Source organism: Triticum urartu, chromosome 7 (genome assembly GCF_003073215.2).
Source record: "Triticum urartu cultivar G1812 chromosome 7, Tu2.1, whole genome shotgun sequence".
NCBI lineage: Eukaryota > Viridiplantae > Streptophyta > Magnoliopsida > Poales > Poaceae > Triticum > Triticum urartu.
Genome location: NC_053028.1, coordinates 145,998,452 through 146,020,801, shown reverse-complemented (window position 1 = coordinate 146,020,801; position 22,350 = coordinate 145,998,452). Strand labels below are relative to the sequence as shown.

At 46.8% G+C, this 22,350-nt stretch overlaps 2 protein-coding genes across 2 annotated transcripts; both read right to left on the bottom strand.

Annotated features, from left to right (window-relative positions):
- Positions 1-856: 856 nt before the first annotated feature.
- LOC125521853 (probable auxin efflux carrier component 1c) lies at positions 857-4,015 on the bottom strand. Its single transcript, XM_048686913.1, has 6 exons — positions 2,657-4,015; positions 2,313-2,550; positions 2,123-2,208; positions 1,859-2,016; positions 1,482-1,558; positions 857-1,341 (listed from the first exon to the last, which is right to left on the bottom strand). Exons 1-6 carry the CDS (start codon positions 3,795-3,797, stop codon positions 1,275-1,277), a joined length of 1,767 nt encoding a protein of 588 aa, XP_048542870.1. The 5' UTR covers positions 3,798-4,015; the 3' UTR covers positions 857-1,274.
- Positions 4,016-15,165: 11,150 nt separating this feature from the next.
- LOC125519985 (probable fructokinase-6, chloroplastic) lies at positions 15,166-22,091 on the bottom strand. Its single transcript, XM_048684764.1, has 7 exons — positions 21,740-22,091; positions 20,424-20,641; positions 19,361-19,573; positions 19,036-19,233; positions 18,813-18,950; positions 18,207-18,323; positions 15,166-15,634 (listed from the first exon to the last, which is right to left on the bottom strand). Exons 1-7 carry the CDS (start codon positions 21,873-21,875, stop codon positions 15,500-15,502), a joined length of 1,155 nt encoding a protein of 384 aa, XP_048540721.1. The 5' UTR covers positions 21,876-22,091; the 3' UTR covers positions 15,166-15,499.
- Positions 22,092-22,350: the final 259 nt, after the last annotated feature.

Below are 22,350 nucleotides of genomic sequence, written 5' to 3'. Positions count from 1 at the left end.
ATAATTGTTTTTTCCACCCAATGTTTTATGGCCACATTCTTTTACAATTATATGGATATGTATGTCGGTCATTTCTTGTGCATGAATCTAAATGCGTCTGAGCAATCATGAGGTGAATGTAATGCAATCCTAAAATAAGGTAGTGACTAGCTGGATGATACTCCCTCCATTCCAAAATATAGTGCGCCCACGCTTCCCGAGGTTGAACTTTGACCATAAATTTAACGAACGAGACCGACTGCGGCGGGAGAAAAAGTTACATAATTAAAAACTTCTTTCGAATACGAATTCACTGATATAACTTTTGCCCCCGCCGCAATCGGTTTTGATAGTTAAATTTACGATCAAAGTTGAATCACGTGGATAGAGGAAGCACTACATTGTGGAATGGAGGGAGTATATTTTTCAACTAATTTAGTTTACATAATATAATATATAATCCAACAGGAATCTAATTAAGGTGTCAGAACGACCACATTAGACAAACATTCAAGAAGTTCCATCTACACCTCCTTATTACAATAATGTGGAATTTAAACATAATATATTCCCCTTTAAACATTTAAGCGGCTGGAGATTTAGGTACTCTACCACAGAAGAAATAAATATCCAGATTCAATTGAGTAAGTCCAAATTATGTTTAGAGACAATGAACTTAATTATTGAGCGATTGATATTTCGGTTAGCAAGATGTTGATGCGTGAACCTTTGGTACCAAATTGGTCCGAGCTAGGAACATCATCAATAGCCAACACATTGAGAAGGATGTTCTGCTCATGATGTATTATCATCTTCTCCTAAAAGACGCTGAAATGCCAAGTACAAGTAATATATAGATTGATGGAGAAAGAAGTAATAAGGTGAACAAGAGCTCTAGCATTAATTTCATCAAATTGACATCCATTTTACAAGGCCAACCCAACCCAGCCAAGCCATCCTCCCTCCAGGAGGGAAAGAAACCTCTCCCAACACACCCATGGAGTACATACATCTTCTAAAAACCCCAAACCGGATTGATCCTCCTTTGATTTTGGCAGTCCTTTATAATTTACCAACAGCTGAAACTCTTGCCCTAAACATTCCTCCCCTCACCCCATCTGATCCCTACACCTAATTAAGAATCCTAGTAATTAGCCTCCGGCATGCACAAGCACGCATCATGTCCCCGGCAGGCGCGTGGAGCCGCTGCAGCCCCCCATGTCCCCTCCTCTGTCCGTCTGTCTCCTACGCCACGCCGGCATGCATGGTTGCGGCCCGGCCGTGTCCCCGCTAGCTCACAGCCCCAGCAGGATGTAGTAGACGAGCGTGATGGGCAGCGCGATGAGCATGCCGAAGATGACACTGCATGCACGCACAAGAGAGCGGCAGGTGAGACAAGAGCGAAAATGCGCGCAGGCGTGGAGAGCATCTCCGCCCACGCCCGCCGCCAGATTTCATGGTTTTAACTAGTGGTAGGACGCGGGCTGGCCGCATGCACTTACGCCGTGCTGAGGATGTCGGGGTGCACGCTGTACTCCTTGGCGAAGACGAAGGGGACAATGCCCTGGGGCAGCGCTGCCTGCGAAAAGAGAACGAACCAGCAGCTTAGTAAACAAACAAGAACCAAGCTGTGCGTCGTGCGTGCGAAAGCGTAAAGCGAAAGCGGGCGCTTGCCGCGCTTTCCCGGCGCAGGGGGCAGGGCGGAGTGCATGCGCTCATGGCGTCCTATCGGCGTGCCCGCCCGGCCGGCCACTTGACCGGTGTTCCCCTTTCTTTTTTCATCGAAAGGCGGTTATTGTCAGTGTGCAAGCCTGTGTTGTACTAGTGTGTGTGCTCGGCTCGGTTGGTTTGGTTGGTCGGGCGTCGTCTCTGGTCGTACCTGCACGATGGCGATGTGGAGGAGGGTGCCGCGGAGGCCGACGGCGATGGAGGCGGCGGCCATGACGGCCGGGCCCGTCAGGAACCGCACGGCCATGGCGAACGTCGCCCGCTTGTTCCCGCACGCGATGATCCGCGGCTGCAGCGCCATGAACAGCCCTGCATGCATGCGCCACATGCAAATGTCAGCACCATTCTACTGCATATGAATGAAATGAACCATGGTTGGCATGCATGCATGCGAATGCAGAGCAGAGGAGCGCACCGAGGCTGAACATGGCCATGCCGAGGCCGGCGTCGGACAGGATGGCGATGGACTTCATGATGATCGCCGGCATCACGAAGTTCCACCTGCATGCATGCGTAACGGGTCAATTAACTGCTCGGTAACTGACGGATGCTCTAGCTAACCTCGCCGGCGGCGGATACTTAGGGAGGGAGCAGGGAGTGATTACCGGAAGCAGACGAGGGACCAGATGAGGCCGATGAGGCTGGAGTAGGTGTTGGGGTTGCGGATGAGCTTGCGCCACACCATGATGAGGATGAGGCGGGTCATCACGCTGGTCGGCGGCATCACCGTGGGCGCCGCCACCAGGCCCGCGGTGCCCTGCTCCGCCGCGGCCTTCTCGTCGCCGGCCTCCGCGTCCCTCTCCTTGTTCCCGAAGCTGAACTCGTCACGCTCCACGCCGTCCGCTGTGATTGATTGATCGGTTACCAATAACAGAGCAGATTATCAGCGCGGGCACTAATTAACTTGCCGAGAATGGCTAGGACAGTCGAATGGATTATGGAATGGAACCTTTGCGCGGCGAGGCGGCGGCCACGCGGACGTCCTTGGCGGCGGCGTCGTTGTACGCCTCGGTGCCGTTGCCGAACACGTCGGAGACTGGCGACGCGCTGGAGCTCCACACGAACATGTGCAGGTCCTTGCCGTCCTCTCCCTTGGCCTGCCCGTTGGCCGCCTTCTTGGCCGGCTTCTGCGGCGCCGCCATCGCGGGGTTGGGCGCCGGATACTGCCCGTACTTGCTGTTGTTGTTGTTGTTGTTGCCGGCCTTGTCCTCCTCGTAGTTGGACGGGCGCGGCGTGGCCCCGGTGCGCACCACCGGGCCGAACGCGTCCCCGGCGGCGAAGTTGGAGCTGCGGCCCACCATGGAGTAGAAGTCGGTGTGGTTGAAGCTGGAGCCCCGGGGCGTGGGGTTCCGCGACGACTGCAGCGAGTAGATCTCGGCGTTGGTGAGGTTGCTGGGGCGCGGCGTGGTGCTGGAGAACCCCATGGAGCGGCGCGAGTAGATGTCGGAGCGGGAGGCGTTGGAGCGGCGCACGGTGACGTGAATCTTGCCGTCCTCCTTCACCTCCGCCTCCGTCTCGATCATGTCCCTCCTGCCGTCGAGCGACATGACGTCGGGGTCGACGGCGATGGAGGCGATGGCGCCGGCGGTGTCGGGGAACTGCTCGGTGATGAGGATCCTGGCGCCGCGGTACTCGAACATGAAGAGCATGAGCGTGTACCAGATGATGCACTGGAGCACCACGATCTGCACCATCAGGCTGCCGGACTCGTCGCCGTACATGCCCTTGAGGAGCGGGATGCCCATGACGAGGGTGTTGGGCAGCGTGGAGAGGGAGAAGAGCGTGATGGTCCACTCGAGGGAGCCGTTGCGGGAGAGGTGGCTCCAGAGGGTGAGCAGCGCGAGCACGATGAGCTTCTGCAGCGTGTCGGCGGCGATGAAGCGGAGGTTCATGGTGTAGGGGTTGTTGGTGGAGATGAAGTGGAAGGAGAGCAGCGGCACGGCGAAGAGCGCCACGAAGCGGTTGATCCCGGAGCACTGGTCCGGCGTGAAGATGCGCCACCACTTGACGGAGCCGTACGCGAGCATCATCGCCACGTACAGCGGCACCATCGCCGTCATGACGTGGTAGAAGTCCGTGCCCGTGATCATCTTGCCGTGCCGGCCGCCGCCGCTGCGCCTTCCTTCCTACTCTGTCACGGCGGCGCGGCAGGGGAGGTGTGCGGTGGCGGTGAGGTGAGGTGCGGCGTTGTTCAAGTGAAGCAGCGCTGGCTAGCTTGATTTATGGCGCGGGCGCGGTGGCCGCGCGGCGGGGTCGGCGAGTGTGGCGATCGGGGGGAGGCAGGCGGGGGAGCCAATGAGGGGAGGGGGAGTGGGCATATGTGCGGGGGATTATTTATACACATCATGTGGGCGTTCAACAGTGAACGGTCACGCAGCCCCACACCGGGAAGGAGAGAGGAAGGGGTAGCGGAAATGGGGATTGAGGAAATACCAAAAAGCAACCTCAAATTTTTATGCCCCTGCAAATTGCACTACTAAAATTGTGTAATGCAGTACAATTTCAGAAAAATGGGGATGCAATTTTTGAGCCTTACAAGAACATACTTCAGAAAAAATGTACAAATGGATCGAAGAGGGATTAGTCGATGTCTCTGACGTGCACAAACCGATGGCGCACCGTGAGTTTAGCTTAGAGCCACATCCGCTCCGCGTCGCCGGTGTGAGGGAGTCGTTGTACCTATGGCCGGGAAGTTGTCCGACGGTGACATGAGATGTGAATGAAGATGATCTAAAGCACGAATTGTCGCGTTGGAGAAGGAGGAGAAGGACAGACTATGAGACCCAACCCCATGTTGATGGAAAAACATCGTTATGGGATCTTATTGACGACGACATTGATGCCATCAAGAACTGAGGCGGGAGCATTGTGGTCGACGACTCTCCCCCATAACCGCGCGGGTGGATTTTGGAGAGAAAAAACCTCATGTGCTCCGCGCTGACGCCATAACCAGCACCACCATGACGTGGGTGAGGTTGGGTATACTTATTCCGATGCGTTCTTGTCGCCTAGACGAATGACAGAGGAGGACATCACAAACATATACCAGGAGTCCCCACAAGCACAGAGATCCATTGTCTTCTCCGCCTGATGTCAAAACCAATCGCCATAGATGGAGACCAAAGGAATCAGTCGGCGAGGATGACGGCTTTGTGGTAGCTAGGGTTTCAAAGAGAGCTTTTTTTGTGTAGATCTAGCATGAAAGAACAATTGCTATTGAAGTTTAACTAGTAATCTTTGTTAAAGTTGGTTGATCCTTCTCTCCCAACATAGATATCGTTGTTTGTATCTATATTATACTCCCTCTGCTGATAATAAGAGGTATGTTGTATGTGACTTTTCGGGCAAGGATTAGAGGGGTGATAAAAAGAGAATGTTGTGAAATGGAAATAATCAACTGCCTGCAATAAGTCTTAATTGCTTCCTAGATATAAGAAAGGGTGAAGGGGAAATGGCGAGTGTGAAATATGGAAATCTAGTTAAAATTTTGCATTATTAAAAACTTATGTTTTAATAAAAAAAGTGAGATTGGTAATAATTCATTTGAACATAAAATTGTTCGATATAAAACCAAAGACCCAATTTTTTATTGGAAGCTTCCAAGTTCACCTATCTATTTTTTTCACGGGAAGTTCACCTCTCCGTAGAAGCCATCCTAAAGCATAACTTTTTTTCTATATGTCATCAAATAACACCTCTTGGTAGGAAAGGAATGCAATGCCATTGTTGGTTAATCTTCTCTCCCCATGTACAATTTATGCATGCATATTTTCTCTAGTTGGCACATTATCTTGTTCCTATTTAAGTTGACTTTCTAATTATACGCTAACAAAAAAACTGCAGTCCTGTGGATGTGATCCTTATGTTGATGAAAAGGTGTATTTTAGTTTGGTTTCACCGGAAAATCAAGGAGGCAGTACAAAGAGAATGTTGTGAAGGAAAATTGCCGGCCATAATTTTACTAATTCCTGATGAAAAAGGGGGATATATGTTATGTTGTGATCCGAATTCATATAAAGTATAAAGGCTAGTTTCTGACAAAGCGGGCGGAGGCCCGTCGCCGGGAGGCTTATTCGTTGAGAACGAATCTTTTGACATGGTTTTAGTGTTTGCGCTCGGCGTACATCGTCTATAAGTTGTGTGGCCGATAAACTGCATTGGATCTATGGTTGAACACAAGGCAACGATTTTTTCCTATAGTGCACAACCATTGATATAGACACCCACCAGCAACAACACAAAGAGACTACAACTAAAGTTTGGCATGGCTCCAAAGCACAACAAGTGGTATAGCCGGCCACAAGCAAATCCCAAAGCAACAACACAAAGAGACTACAACTAAAGTTTGGCATGGCTCCAAAGCACAACAAGTGGTATAGCCGGCCACAAGCAAATCCCAAAGAAATTACGGCTAAACGTTTTTTTGAAACTACAAGTAAACTTCAACTTTACTATCCAAGAACTTCACAACCACACAGGGCAAAAAAAACAAAGAGCACAAACAACACGTAAGATTCAGTCCTCGGAGTGACAGTAAGAAGAAAAAAAAACCTCCAATTTCTAAGAAGGGGACACGAGGTTCACGATCTACAACAACATCACTTTCCGTCCAGCCATCGCAGTGATTCTTGCACATGAATGGCTTCTAGATTTCTCATATTTTGCATGGATTTGTGATGTAGGGGTGGAAGTTATAGGTTTCAAACTATAGGTGATTACGTGGCGCAACCACCCCTCTAGCAGATGACGCCTGGGGATGCGGGGCCCGTAGCCCCCCCCCCCCCCCAACGGCGGTTTAATATCGACCTAGGTCACCTCCATAATATATATCCTTTGTAAGCCTCCGCGTGGGATAAGATAATCATTGTAAATCTCCCGCATTTGTAATCTCTCCTGATATAGTGAAGTTTCATTGGTTGGGCATTCGAAGTTTTTCTCCTTCGTGTTGGAGGGGTTTTCCACGTTAAATCTTGTCTCTCCTTTGTGTTGATTCCTTCTTTGTCATTCATGTTGCGTGTCGTATCTCTAACAATATAAACATTATTACTAATATAATTGCATTATGAGAAATCATTGTCTTCTGACAGAAAGCCTTTTTAGATGTTGAGACAATGTTTTTTATAGTGTATAGTTTTATCCTAGTTTTATAGTAATCAAGCTGGCTAGGATATCGGTTTGGGTGTTTGCATGAAGATCTTATGACACTGCATGATTCAAAGTAGAATGTTGTTAAAACATTTCGGGTTTTATGACAACTATTAGGTACTACAAGCAGGTGTAGAAACTACGGATGTTTGGTTTTCATATAAAAATGTATTCAACCTGTCACAGGATCTCCATTTCAGTTCAAGATCTTGATCAAAACCAGCTGAATCATCATGGTGACACATTGCTACATTCCGGCGGAATTACCATATTTTCAAAATACTTGCATTACTCCTCGTACACAAATATAATGTTTGGACCTCAATACCTCATAGTCTTTTGCAAGATTCCGACAACAAGTTTTGAACATTCATTGCAATAAATAATGCATCTATATTTTATGTGATTTGGCTAGCAAAATATGTTACCCCCTCCGAACCATATTAATTGTTGCTAGTTTAGGCCTCCTTTGGTTTAGAGGAATTTCATAGGAATTCTAGAGGATAGGATTCTTATAGGATTTTTTCCTTTAGAGCCCTTTGGTTCATAGGAACGGATTCCTATTCCTACATAGGATTGGTTCCTATCCTCCACATTTCATAGGAAAATAAAAAAGAGGCTAGACTCAATGGAAAAATTCCTTTGGTGTCAACCAAATGACATCTTGTTTCCTATTCCTACTCATAGGATTTGAGATACATGTCATCTCATTTCCTACAAGATTCCTATTCCTATGATAATCCTATCCTATGAACCAAAAGAGGCCCGTGTTAAATCAGTGACAATTATTAATATGAATCAGAGGGTTATTTTAATGTAATCAACCTATATCCTTTGTTGAAATTACCAGTCACAATCTTAAAATGTTGACCCATGAATTCCAGGTTGATCTGCGTATAGGGGTTGCAACATGAAGGGCCTCGGATAAACCGGTCACTTTCCAATGGACTTGAATCCACTATACACAGAGTGTAGATGGATTCTAGGTTGATCAACATTTAGAGATTATGGCGCCAATAACCTTGGATACAATAGTTTCATTTTATCATTCACAAGGGCAGATGTTTCATTATTTTGAGAGAGAGAGAGAGTCACTACTTACTTCATTTTTTGCCTAAGCTCCGTTGTTTTTTCAAGGGTTTAATTAGGAGATTTTTTACGGTGCATCATACTACCTATGGAACCGAGTAGTATTGAATCATCTCAGCCATTGATTAGCGGGGTAGTTTTGTCTTTTTTTTCTTAATTAGAAAAATCCCACGCGGTGTCGGTGACCATCCTCCTGAGGCCCAGTCGTTGCCATCGCCGGTCATCAACGCGCGTGCCCAACAATCGATCAGAGGAGCTAGCCTCCGTGCCATTAAGTGGGAGATTCAAGTCGCCGGCCGCGCATCGGATCAACCAGCAGGCCGCGGAGCCGCCGCTGCAGCGTCCTGATCAGTGGCGCTCTCATCGCCGGCCGGGCATCGGATCAACCAGCAGGCCACGGAGCCGCCGCTGCAGCGTCCTGATCAGTGGTGCCTTCGCTGCTTGTGCCTGCTTCGCTTGCGTGCAGCGGCCGCAGCCGCCGCTTGATCACCGGAAAACAATCAGCTAATCATCGACGTACTAGTGCCTCAGGACACTGATCAATCAACTTTTGTGCATGGTGATTTCCTTGGCAAAAATACCGTCCGGCAAGGATCCGCCGGGAAGTATTAGGACGGACCGGTCCCTGCAGTCCCGTGGGAGCAGGATAAACCCACAAGAAAACACACGGATTTCTCAACGGTGTAGAGTTTTGGTATTTACTTCGTAAGCCTTCCAATTTTACCCTTTAAACAAAATATACTACTGATTTTTCCTAATAGTATTAGTGGATCTAGTCCATTGAATGACTTGAAATGGACGGCTCATATAATTTTGATGTACCGTAAATGGTCTCTTAATTAGTGAAGAGTACGTGGTTGCTTCTTGATGCCATATTTTTGTGCTTGGTGTTTTCAAACTTCACTATACCGTGTGACTGAACAAATTAAAATGCCTTGACAATAATTTCCGACACAAACTTAATAATTGATCAGAGAATTTTGTAGCGCGACACAAGCAGAGGGAGAGTGCAATGTTGCCTTGAGGTTTGAGAGACATTTTGGATCGGGAAGGAGGAGGAGCCTCCTGACGTGGTACGTGTCAGCCTCTAATACCTCACACCGTCCCATTAAACTATCCCATCCACGACATTAAACAACACGAGCAAGTAAAGCACTAAAGCTGCAAGGAATCCTAATGATACATGGATCAATACAACCCATCTACCACACAAAAATTTCCCCATTTGCAAACTATCTCCCCCGAGCCTCTCCGCTCCGCTGATGACCGTTGATAAAGCGTAGAGCAGACAGCGATCAGCTTGCAGTAATAAATCTAATGTAATGTAATTCCCTGCTAATACGCCGCGCAGTAATCCGCACAGGAGGAGCACAAGCCTTGCACGGCGTCCTCAACCCAGCCCAACGCGGGCACGGGCGCGCGCACGAGGGAGGCCGGCCACCACGCCGACAGGGCAACCAAAAAGCTGCGAAACAATTCCAAAGCGGGCGCCCGGCCCGGAATGAATAATCAAAGGCGTCAGCCAGCCCAGCGAAACTGCTCTCTTTTGCCTCCCCTCCCCGCGCGTCGTCGGGGGCCGCGACGGGGGCGGTAAAAGGCGACGAGGCGCCGGGGAGGGAGGGAGCACGAGGGTCGGGAACGGTGATTTGATTAGCCAAAAGTTGGCGAAAGCAAGGCCTGGTAAGTGTCAAAAGCGGGCGAGTTTTTTGCGCTTTCCCTCTTCTTCTTCGCTCGCCGCGCCTGCGCGCCTGGCGCCCGTGCCGGCCGGCCGGCGTGCGCCTCCCCGCCATCATCGCCGCCCCCGCGCTACGACGGCACGTAGAGGGAAGGAGAGGATTACTTCTACTGCTGCTGGTCCGGCGCCGTCGTACTATTAGTCGTGTGTACATCTGGCCAGCTACTGCATGCATACACCCGTTGGGAAGAACCCTACGGGCTGTAGTACTGCTCTGCTGCCACTTGTCGTGGTTTCACCGGAGCCGATCGGCCGGCGGGTGGTGCCGATCTGACCTGACCTGACCCGACCCGACCTGACCTGCTGATTATAAGCTTAAGCTAGGCCACAGAGGCATGTGCACTGTGCGCACACTCCTCTGTCAAAAAAGGGCATCGCATGTGGAGGCTCGCACTTTACTCGAGTACAAACATTCTGCATCTAGACGAACGTTGGAAGCAAATCAAAACATATATTCTCTGTTCTAAAAAAATACTATCTCTGTGACGAAATGTCAAAACCTCTTACATTTCGTCACGGAGGGAGTAACCAATAAGTTGCATCAGATTCTTTCCAGTTATCATAAGAATTTAGAGAAACGCAAGACTTTGAACCTTGTTTGGTACTAGTACTAGTGGAGTCGCATGCCGGTGCCTACCGTTGTAGCCATGTTTGTTATGGGGTTTTAAGGTTATTTATTACTACTGTTCATCTCTGTAATTCATGCTAGGGTCATGTAGGGATAGCACGAAAAAGTGTCAAGAATATACCCACGAAAGTAAGCATCATGTGGCAGGCTTTTGCGAGCGTGTTGTCCCCATAAATCGCATCGCTAAACCTTTTCTGCAGTGTCTCTTGACGCATGAGAATATGGCGTTGAATAAAGCCACGGCCGGGTCACGACATGCTCATAGCGAGCATTAGCCTTGTCGATCCTGATCCTAAAGATCATCATCGTCCTCTGATGTTTAGCACATGATTACAGAGCGTGCGGTTGCAAGTGAATAGCGTCGTTGCCACTGAACTCCTCAATGTTATGTTGTGTCATCACATTTGACAGTATTTTACTGTATTGTCCACTCCATTCAATGCTAACTCGCTTCGATGGGGTGGACAATACAGTGTCACAATCTGAATTAATATCTCACTATGTACTTCATTATTTTCTGTTGGGCTTTGCTATACCTATGTAATTATGCTACGTGAAGCTACATGAAAACTGGTTTGGGGTCATTTGATTGGAAGGGAAATGGCCGGGGGGGCACCCATGAAATTCAGGGGGAGGGGGAGGGGGGGAGAAGTAGATTAGGAAGTTTAAATAAGTTTACGGAGACGGGTACGTAGGTGTAGGGTTATTGTTTTTGGTTTATAGGTTATGCACGTAACTCTAGGTCATCATTTACAAGTGTAATATGAATTGTATATACAAGAATTGATACCTTTAGAAAACGTAACATTTGAAGTTTCTAATTGTATATTGTTTGTAATACTATATAACTTACATTACACTTGTAAAATTCGGCATTTAGGGATATATGTGGGCCTAACAAACTGGAAACGGGGTAGCTAGTAACAAACCTATACCAATAAAAAAATGTGAGATTGTTGAGATGGATACCTTCTATCTCAACCATCTGGAAATAATTTCTATAGTAATTGCATTATTGTTTTTTATTAACAACCCAAGTTTCAACTTCATGTTTTATTCCATGACCATCCCCGCCTCCTAGATGCGCATTACATATCACACGCGTTAATCCGCAAAGTACCCCTACCTCGCAACGTGTTCTTTCATCCTCTTACCGGCATGCTACCAATCCCCCAAAACTGCACGGCCCAGTAAAAGATTCAGTGGGTTCACTTTGAAGGTTTACATCGTAATTTATCTTGCTTGATATTCGTTTCATGGATAGATTTGTGAACTATTTGTTGTTGCAAAACTAAATTTGCTAGTTGTTTTTATTTTTCTAAGAAATCGTAAATTTGCTAGCTAATGATGCTTGTGTGTGCTGAGATGTACTATATGCATAGTTGCTTTAGTACTTTAGGCCCAACAAGTGTTAAACTAAAGATTAGCCCCTTCCTCCTTGTGAATTTTGTTTTCCTTCAAGTCAAGGCCCCTTCTTGAATTATGCTCGATCTCTGCCACGGGTCGAGGTTCAATTCTTTCATTACAACAAACAAGGAATATGTGTGTGTGCATGTGTGGCTTAATTTACATTTGTCAATGCATGAATTCGACATGCGTGATTGCTAGTATAGAACATGTATTTGTCGCATGTGCACGTCAGTCAAATTTAATCATACATACGTGAGAAGGAGTTTGCTTGCAAATGTGAGTTGGGGTATCACTTTGCAAAATGCACTAGACACTGTGGGTCCTCTAGGAGATACTATTACTATCAACAAAAGCAGAGAATGCAAGAAAAAGAGAAGCGGGGTGATAGGCTGAGAGAAAAGGTTGTGCGTCGTTGGACCTTGCTGGCCTAGCTAGCTTATATTAGGCCTTTTTAGGAGAATGTCCGGGAAAAGAAACACCGATCAAGATTCCAAATGTCCTCCCCATGGCCTAGCTTGACGGTGGCAACACATCATTAGGCCACGCTCTTTTCCTTAAACAGTACTGCTAATGCTCCTTTGTCCATGCATGCAATGCCTAGTGGTCTTCTTGGTGCATCGGTCGCCAACTGATCCACGAAAGGAGGGATTTGGCGCCTAATGCAAGGGATCACTATTGCCCAACCAATGCCTGTTTCCCGGAGTCAATTTGTTTTCAATTCGTCGGAAAACAAAATTTGCTTTCCGAAAGCTACATCATATCCCTACATCTACATGAAAGGAGTATATATATAGGCATAGAGGCTATTTCATCGGGGGCTTTGGCTACTAATATATGATGGATGATGTATTTTTGTGTGTGCATGCATGACGCAGGTCTGACGGAGAGTGGAGTTTGAGATGGTGAGGCGGGTGCATGTGGCGGGAAGGAACCATGCATGCACGGGGGCGTATGGATCGGGGCAGGCACGAGCCCATGCTCTCATGTGTAGTCGCACCGTTGCTCCATCCCGGTGCAGGTTATGGCCGGGTGCTCAGGAGAAGGGTTCCCCGGGCATGGGCTTTCGGCGCCGTGACTCTTTGCTAGTTTGCTTTCAACTCATCTCATCTCATCTCATCTCATCTCATGGACGCGGCAGTTCACGTGACATGGAAAAAAGGAACCCATGAATGCCATTCATGTGTGCATCAGTGGAGCATTTTTTATCTTGTCCACTAGCTGGCCCACTAGGGTTTCCCGATCGATCGTGTTACACGTAGGTAGAGGTCTTCGGGTTTTTGCTTGACCGTAAAACCTCCTGCACTCCCATACCTTCGATCCAAGCATTTTTATCCGGGAATGCAATGCTTCTGTGTCATGCATGCAACCCCACGAGCGCGCGCTGGCTTTGACTTCGTGCGACTTCAGCGCCACTTGCCTCAGTTGATCAGCTGCATACTTCTCTTGCACGCATCAGTTTTGGCTGGCAAGATCTTTCTTAATGCTCGCACTCTCGGGCCAAAATACAAATACAGTGCAATGTACACGTACTGCCTAGATGTTTGGGACAGACAAAGTAAAATACAATTGGAAACAAAATTGCAAGGCCCGCATGGATCGTCCCCAAAGCAGAAAATGCACAATATATTTAAAAAACTAGCATTTGGCCGATCAAATCGAGGAGGAGGCCCGGGTTTGAGAAGTGCATGGGCCAGCGGAGCTGCGACGAGCCCATCAACGCGTTGGGTTGGGCGCGCCGAGAAGAGCGACCAGGCTGTGCTGGAAAAAAAAAGTGCAACTCGATAGCGCCACGGTACTATCAAATCCTGGACCAGGAATCCTAAATAGAAAAAAAAAAATGGGACCAGGAGCTTCATCGGCTTGCTGTTTACCAGTCTCTTGTCGACACGGCGACCCCATCCATCGGAATCGGATTGGCCCGTCCACATACACATTGCACAGTGCACGTACTCCCGCCCCGCTTGGATGCACGCGCGCTCGCGAGGTTTACTCCCCGCTTATTAGTATTATTTTGCGGCGTTATCCTCCTAGCTCGATCCGCTTAATCAAACGACATTCTTAGGTTCCCCATGGGCGACGGCATGTGCGTGCTCCCCTGCGAAAATCCTCATTCGATCTCCACCCCATCCCTTTGACCGCTTTGACCGGTCAAACCCCAGCCGCCACTCATCAGCCCGCGCATTTCACCACGCCAGCTGCCCGGCGTGTTGATGATACTAGCACAGACTAATGTTCTTGGGACCAGGGTGAAATGGTTGGCGGGGCTCAGTGATCGGGTAGAGCGAGGAGCGAGCGAGCGAGCCGGTGTTGTGGAACGGCCTGTGATGCGATCCGCTTGCCGGGGTTGGGAGGGAGGGAGGGAGGTCGGCTGCGTGCGTGCGTATATTTGCAGGATTCGGGGTGAGGTGGAGGAGATCGTGCTGTTGGAATTGGAATTGGGTCCGAGCACGAGCAGCCGCTGCCGTTTTCGTTTTTAAATTACTGCGCCTTGGACTTGGGTCTCTCCTCCTTTCTGGATGCCGAGCGATTCTCGTGTCGGAAAGCTTCCTCTCTCTCTCTCTCTCTCTCTCTCTCTCTCTCTCTCTCTCTCTCTCTCTCTCTCTCTCTCTCTCTCTCTCTCTCTCTCTCTCTCTCTTTTGAATTAGTTTGAATTGCTTACTGGATGCCGATTCTCGTGTCGGAAAGCTTCCCCGCTGCTCCTTTCGGTGCATGATGCGTCCACCGCGCACTCCCATCGTCGCTCTCGTGCCCACGACTTGGATGGCATAGGTCGCTGTTTGCTAGTCGCTGGATTGTGCATGGGCTCCGAGTGGAGCCAATGGAGAAGGCATAGGCGTTGGCGGGCTCTACAGGCTAGGCTAGGCTAGGCAGACAGGATCGCGGGATCTCGGCCAACATTCCTCGGCGCACGGCGGATTCACGTCTACTCGAAGCTATGGTTAGGAAGAAATGTCGCCCTCAGGTTCAGGAATGTATCGCTTCCGAATGCATGCTTCCGCGCGTACAGACAAGGTAGTGTACGTATAAACTAGGGGGATGATTCATATACCTTATCCTGCTTGCAAGCTTGATCTGTAGCCGTAACAGCGCATGTGAGGTGCCACCTCGTTTCAGCTACTATTAATCAATTCAAACTCAAATTGTAAGTTTATTTCTCTAACTAAGAGTTCAACTTGTAAATGATTCGCAACATGTTATATGTTTCATGTATTCTTGGGCAATTTTTTAGCAAGGGTTTTCTTCCGGCGCACATCAAGGTAGTTTTAGTGCTGCGCCCTCCTTAGGTACCACCGTGCTACTAAAATATGGTTAGGCTGCTAAAAAATCCAGGTACTCCCAGAAAATTAGACAGCATATAGATTTTGTCCACAAATCAAGAAAAAAAATCATCATGAGTAGCACCTCATTCATATTTCTCACCGAATGAAAAAACTGAGTGACACAATAGAACTTTTTCTAGCCAATTTCTCCTTTCATGGTTAGCCCGAATGTACTTCCTCACAGCACCAGCAGATAACCGCGGTAAAAATATACAAATATTACACAGCAATTACTAGCTCTGAGGCTCCAAACACAAATTCCACAAGTGAAATTGGACCGCAACTCGCATCTTGCATCTTATTTGGTTGGCCGGTAGCCTGGGGTACACCAGCAAGGCAACAAACAGCGTAAACCAAATCACACGGCCAACTTAGAACTATTCTAACAACACGATGCCCGACAGGCCAACGCTAGTTGCGTTAGATTACACAGCAAACCAGATGAGAACTACCTGCCTGGCAGACTTAAGCAACGACATTGGTCAGGGCATCAGCCACTTGCTGTCGGGTGGGCAGTGCAGGAATAGCTCCTCTCTCTGTCACCGTGAGAGCTCCGCAGACATTCGCGAACTTCAGGGCTTCTCTCAACCGAGCTTCATCCTGTTTAGGCCACAAACAGCTAGGTAAGCCTAGCACTAAAACCCCTGCTTCAGACTAATGTCGAAATTGCAGACAAGAAAAATACGTGGGCTTGAAAAGCAATGGTGCAATGACAAGAAATGCAAATTCACTTGAGTATATTTTGGGCTGTGATACATGTGTCGTGCCAACTGAATATTTCCACGATCTTTAGATAATAATATGTCAGGGTCTAGCCCTAGCTCTGGCTCACCTTCTCTAGTCGCCCTCGCCCTCTCTCTGTTGCACGCTCTCTGGCTTGAACCAAGGAAGGAGGGAGAACACGGTGGACACAGGGAGATTTCCGGCACACGAACGCCTGCCGCACGAACGGCAATTTTCCTCTAGCGCGAACTCGACTGGGCAACGATTACACAGGGCCGCGTCACTCGCTAACAGACCCACCAACACACACACGCACGCACCCGCCACGGGCTCGACCTGGACATACACTGGCCAGACACTAGTGGGACTATGCCCATACACTAGTAGGACTATGCCCAGACAATGCCCACGCACGCCACGGACCAGACCTGGCGTGCCGACGTCGGTCACCACCGCAGGGCATGGCTTATTTGCGCCAACATAACACTTTCATGGTTGATGTTTGGGCCTTACCAATAGGGCATATTCTGCGCTGCCCTTGCCGGACATGGTTACTTGTTTTCTAGCTTCATTTATCAAATTAGCATGTGTGCAATTGGTAGTGCCCACACATACATATGGCCCAAATACTTACAGATTAATGTGTATACAAAATAACTAGGTGTCCATCCACTCCATAAGCTGTTTTTGATCAAGCACGGGGATTAAACAGGGCATACAACCAACGAAAAGAAGTTAAGAGAAATGACCATAGCATCCATAAAAAAGGAATAGTTAGTAATTTAGTACGCATGTTTAATCATAAATGTTGGAGAGAAAGAAATGATATAAATGCAGGGAAAAACGTCTGTCAGGTCGTGCTTTTGAAATAAAATTGCAAAAACTTAATGCCTTATATTTTGAAATGAAGGGAATGTGTTCCTACAGAAATGATTAGTATAGTTTTACCGATTGTCCTGCTAAGAAAAGCAAATCAGCATTAACTCCAAGGTCATAGTGACACTGTGATTCCAGAGTTTCAGTTTCTTTTTATGAGTAGCAAAAGATTCCGCCATTCCAGAGAATTTGATACAGAAAAGAATAATTTTTTGATGATTTTTTTTAGATACAGGAAGAAATTTTATTGCTCTTTTGCCGCGGCAACAAGGTGGTACATCCAACTACAGGGTATCTCCAGACATTACTAAATTTCTGCAGCAACCCCACCAAAGCTACCTAGCCAAACACAAAGATAGATATGACATAAAGCAAATGAAAACAAAATGCTAATTGCTTGAAAATTGCTCTATTCCACACAAAGCCGAGTATGAAAGTGTCATTCGTCCGCTTAAGATGTCCCTGGCCAATGCCTACAGGGTCGACACGCCGTGATAACTGTGTCCCAAGCGTCCACTTGTGTTGTGACTCTGAATCGCGGACCGTGATCGAAGCCAACACGTACACAACAAGATTTCCAGTTTGTGTTATTTCTATTATAGATTTCTAATTTGCATGTATGCCACTAATGAGTAGTTTGTTTATTCTGTACAGTTTCTCTAGACCGGACCTGTTGTTACCAAAAAAGGCTTCCACCCCACTTTATATATAAAGGCATAAAGCAAACCACCCACACCTGTTTAAAATCCTCAGGACAAAATTTTCAAGAAAAACATCACGGCTAACATTGAACAGAATGTTTGATGTATATAGATAGATGCATCAGGTATGAACAAACATTCATTCCTCATTCAATCAGTTGGAGCACATTCATGGCTTCAGGATTGCACATCTTTAATAATAACAGATATATAATATCGAGATTAATTAAGCTATCAGTTTTGTGGTTGCCTGCTCAGCACTTCAGCTGCTTGGCGCCTCGGCCTTCAGTAATATGGACTAGGCTTGCGTGGTGGGAATTTAAGTGGTCAGCAGAGAAGATGGTGGGTTTCAGAACGTGAACGCACAGGAGGATAAAACGAATAAACGATAACCTGTGCTCGCCCTCGTGTGTGCTCTGAGGATTATCCTAAGCCTAAGACCCAAACTGGACAGAGTTGGGCTAGGACTTCAAAGAAATCACAAACTGGACCTGGACTCTTTCCGAATTACTCATTTATTTCCTAACTCAATTCTTCTTCCATTACTTACTTAAACTCTTCCCTTTTGATCTTCCTAACATGTCTGCCTTACTGGACTACAACTGCAGCACCAGTCGCACACCTCATGCTGCACCCCAAAAGGAGCCCAAAATATTCAGCATGCTGTGCATAACTTTCTCTATAGTTGTTCAAAACTTAAAAATTGGACTCTACAGATAACAAAAGTAATATATCACTTCATCATTTGGAAATCATTTCCTACTTCCATCGACAATCAATATGCAGGAAAAATTCTGTATACCTCACCGAGCTCACTCTCTACTCAAGAGGCTGGAAAAGAAAACTCCATATTCTGGCAGTACTGGTCATACCTGAAGGAGTGAAAAATCCGCAGCTAGCTGTGATAATATTCCAGCAACAAAGGCATCCCCAGCACCAGTGGTGTCAACAGCAGTTACCTTCAATCCACCAACTTTCCCACTAAATTCCTGTTGTTTTACAAAAGGAACAATAATTCATACTGTTAATATAGACTTTGTACACAAGACCAGTAAGTGACTGCATGAAATAGTGAAGGACATGATCTCCACCCTACAGGTCTGAATATGCTCATAACAGATAAATAGTTACTTTCCGCAAAAAAAAACACAGATACATAGTTAATACTACTTGATGAAAAGAGAGGTCTCCCAAGGATAATAGGCTAGCAACCTAGCACCACTCGGCTACACAACTCTGGTTTTCCTCCTGCTTTCGACTACAAGAGGGAAATCCATCTTATGCTCTGCACCACGTTTTTTCTATAATTCAGGAAAATATTTTAAATGCTGTATGACTTCTGCGACATGACCAAGTAGGTTCGAGGAGATACTAAAAGAAGTGCGGCTGCATCTCAGCAATCTCTTACCATTTACCAACAGAAGTTACTGCAAACTTCCAATAAATGACCAGATATACAGTTCACAGATAGACATTACCTTGGAATAATATCTACAGCCATCTGGACCTTCAGTGACAAGAAGCAACTTCGTGTTCGGATGGATAAGTTTCTTCACAACAGAATCATCATATGGATCCTCCCCATTTGTCAAGAAGGAAATCTCCTCTGCACTTACCTATTTGCAAAGCAGATGCATGATCAAGACAATAAGCCTTTGGTGAACACAAATAATTTGCAGGCTGCTGCCTGTTAGTTGTTACCTTGATAAGATCAGCAGTATCCCATATGCTCAGGATACCATCTCTAGCATCATCAGCTGATGTCCACAGTGGGAGCCTCAAATTCGGATCATATGAAATTAGTACCCCAGCATCTTTAGCAGCTTTGGAAGCTGCAATATGTGCAGTTTTACATGGCTCGGTTATCAGACTTATTGATCCATGATGGAAGATTTTTGCCTAGCATGATTGCCATGATTAAGTTAAGTTCAGCTTGTCACAAATATATTACATGATTAAACAAACCTGTGGTGGTAGAGAAGCATAGATATTGCAATAATATTATAGAACCATGTAATTCTCCTACCTTCCTGATAAGGTCAAGGTCAAGCTCTTTTTCTTCAAGCAGCATGTCTGCACTTGGATTACGATAAAACATGAATTCGCGTTCACCGTCACTTCGAAGTGTCACAAATGCCAAAGCTGTTCTAGCATGAGTATCAAATAGCAACCCTTGATTGTTCACGTTATTCTCCTTCAGCATGTCAGATAGCATGTATCCAAATTCATCATCACCAACCTGAATGTGTTCAGTGTTAAATACATGAGCTGAAAAAACACCAAGTACACAAATGAATGCACTTTGAGGTGAAAACAACATGGAATTAATGATATTTAGCACATCACACTTTAGGTCTCTAAATATAAAAATGATCTCATTTTCCGAAACAAAAAAACTATAATATCTTCCTGAAAGGTTTCTAAAACATGGAAATCTTCCTCAAGGATCACCAAACTTGCAGTTATCTGGCATAAACCTATCAGCTAGATCAAGTATCGAGATCTGCAAACATGGAACCACTTCTTGGCTCTGGTTCCACTCTCCTCGATCTTGGTAGAAGTGATGCTGTACTCATAGGCAAGATTCAAGGTGCATACTACCAAGATGTGTTACATGTGTAAGGATGTCAGAACCATACAAGCAGCCAAGCTGTCTGCAACAATGAGCAGGAGCCTGGAGGAATATGCACATGTTTCTACTCATGCAGTGCCTAAAATGCTGCACAGAACTTTATGCGGGGCACTGGAATGCAGTTTCTACTCATGCAGTGCCTAAAATGCTGCACGGAACTATATGAGTATGTGAACGTAGATGAATTTCTGACAGTTTTAGAAGTTTAGGAACTTCCTCACGAGAAACTTTTTCTGAGACCCACCGAAGTGAAATTTGTGGGACGAAAAGTGCAATTTAGTTGATAATATTTCAGGGTGTATGCAGTGCACATAAAACTTTAAATTAAAACAAAAAATTGGCAACAATTTATCTGCGTGTATTTTCCTTTTTTCCAGCTGTACTGTATTTACACATCCTTGAAATTTCTCGCTCTTGTATTACAACATGCAGAAATAGGAAGAAAGTTACAAATTACCTTTCCAATGAAAGCTGCTGATCCACCGAGACGAGCTATTCCAACTGCAACGTTGGCAGGTGCACCCCCTGGAGCCTTCTTGAAGGCTGGTGCATCTGCCAGTGACACCCCACTAACAGTTGGGACGAAGTCGATCAGCAATTCCCCAAAACACACCACATGTGGAGAATCGCTCGTTCCAGGGGTGCCATCACTGTTTGAAATTGCTTTGGTACAAACTATGGTTGAAAATTGAATCAAACAGGAATGATATCAAATTCTTTGGCTTTGACAGAACCACGTATAAAATAACAAAACATAGCTAGGAAACAAATCATCTTTCAATCCAAAAATAATAATAGTAATAGTTTAATGTTGAAACCCACCCCAATCATTGCACTTGAAACTCATTTCGGTCCACAAAAAGCACCTGAATGATCACTATACAGGCCAACAGGACCATGATACTTTATTTTGAGAAATGACAGGATCATGATGTTAGTACTTAGGAATGAATTAATGATATATGTTTCTGGAGCATCACCACAACAAAAGACTTGCTACCCCAGTACCCTGGTTAACAGAATATGCATGCCAAACCCATTTGGACTGTATAAATTTTTAAGATACAATAAACCAGCCTAATTTCCAGTCTTCCACACCAGGAACTGTTTGCCATCCGCATATCTTAAGATTTTTTCCTGCCTACACTACCAGCTACTTGCACACAACACGCATACAGCACAGATACAGAAAAAATTATCGAGAGCACAACGCATGCTTCTCAACCATGCCCACACCCACCATTCTTAAGCGCAACATGCAACCAACTTCCAAATATATGACAGGAATCGAAGGTTCAGTCATCCATGTCTCAGGCCAGCTAGGCATACCGGAGTCTGCATCCGTTTTGTCCCTCAGACGGTTAGTACCACACTAGTATGCTACTCCTTCAGTAAGACCAAAAGAACTGTTCAAATCGCATGCGTTTATGCCTGGGGAGTCCATTCACAAGGGGGAGAAAGCATGTGTCGATCAAACCTAACTGGCATTCGATGATTTGAACTATAGTTGATGCCTAGCCAGTCAATTTATTCACACGAGGGAAAAAGCATGCGTCCACCACACCTAACACATTCGATGATTTGAAGAACTACATGGTAGTGAGCAGTGCCCCAACGCCTACAATCGCTTAGATCCTGGAGCTGCCTAAATAACGTCATCAAATCCGCCTGAATACTAACCCCAATCATTGGCAGGTAGCAACTACCTGTAACCGTATGAGCATCGTGCACTCGTAACTGAAAGCATAGAAGCACGTGGATCCAGTAGGCTACCTGCTGACTTCCGGAGCGGCGCAGGCGCGGCGGGGGGGAGGGGTCGGAAGAATTGCCTGCCGCCGACGCGAGGCGGCGGGGAGGAGGGGAGGCAGCGGCCCGCGGCGCAGGGCGGCGACGCCGCGCGGAGAGCCATGCAGGTGTGGATGCCGGTACGGCCTTACGGGCTCGAGCGGCACCGACCGACGGGTTGGGGAGTCGCTGCCGGCGGGGATAAGCGGATTGTGCTGTCGCTGCCGGCGGAGGAATGCGGCGGAGGAGGCGAGGCCAGCGAGCGGCTCTGTCTCCTGATTGGTTTTGGCTGCTGCGTTGGTGACCGGCGGGTGGAGTGGCGGCCAGCTGTGCGGGCGTTTCCCGTGAGACTAGGGAGGATGTCTTTTGCCGTCCGATCTCCGATGTTCGTGCAAAACGCCGAATGGACGGCGCAAGATTAACAGCAGCTTGGTAGCAGAAGTTAGTGGAAAATTTGCAAGAAACGGTGAAATGTCTCAACATTCTTAGTCTAGCCACAGTGAAGAATAACATACACATATCTCTAGATTATGTTACTATCTTCATTTATTAGGTTATAGACTCATATTGCATTGGGACATGTAACTAGCTAAGTTACT

Bases quoted from the DNA above. Each gene is read 5' to 3' on its own strand.
- LOC125519985 (XM_048684764.1), bottom strand. From the start codon at position 21,875: ATGGCTCTCCGCGCGGCGTCGCCGCCCTGCGCCGCGGGCCGCTGCCTC. The intron at 20,642-21,739 runs GTAGCCTACTGG...TTTCAACCATAG, and splicing joins GCCGCTCCGGAAGTCAGCAG to TTTGTACCAAAGCAATTTCA. The intron at 19,234-19,360 runs GTAGGAGAATTA...CAATCATGCTAG, and splicing joins ACCTTGACCTTATCAGGAAG to GCAAAAATCTTCCATCATGG.
- LOC125521853 (XM_048686913.1), bottom strand. From the start codon at position 3,797: ATGATCACGGGCACGGACTTCTACCACGTCATGACGGCGATGGTGCCG. The intron at 2,209-2,312 runs GTAATCACTCCC...GCATGCATGCAG, and splicing joins TGGTCCCTCGTCTGCTTCCG to GTGGAACTTCGTGATGCCGG. The intron at 1,342-1,481 runs GTAAGTGCATGC...GCGTGCATGCAG, and splicing joins CCCGACATCCTCAGCACGGC to TGTCATCTTCGGCATGCTCA.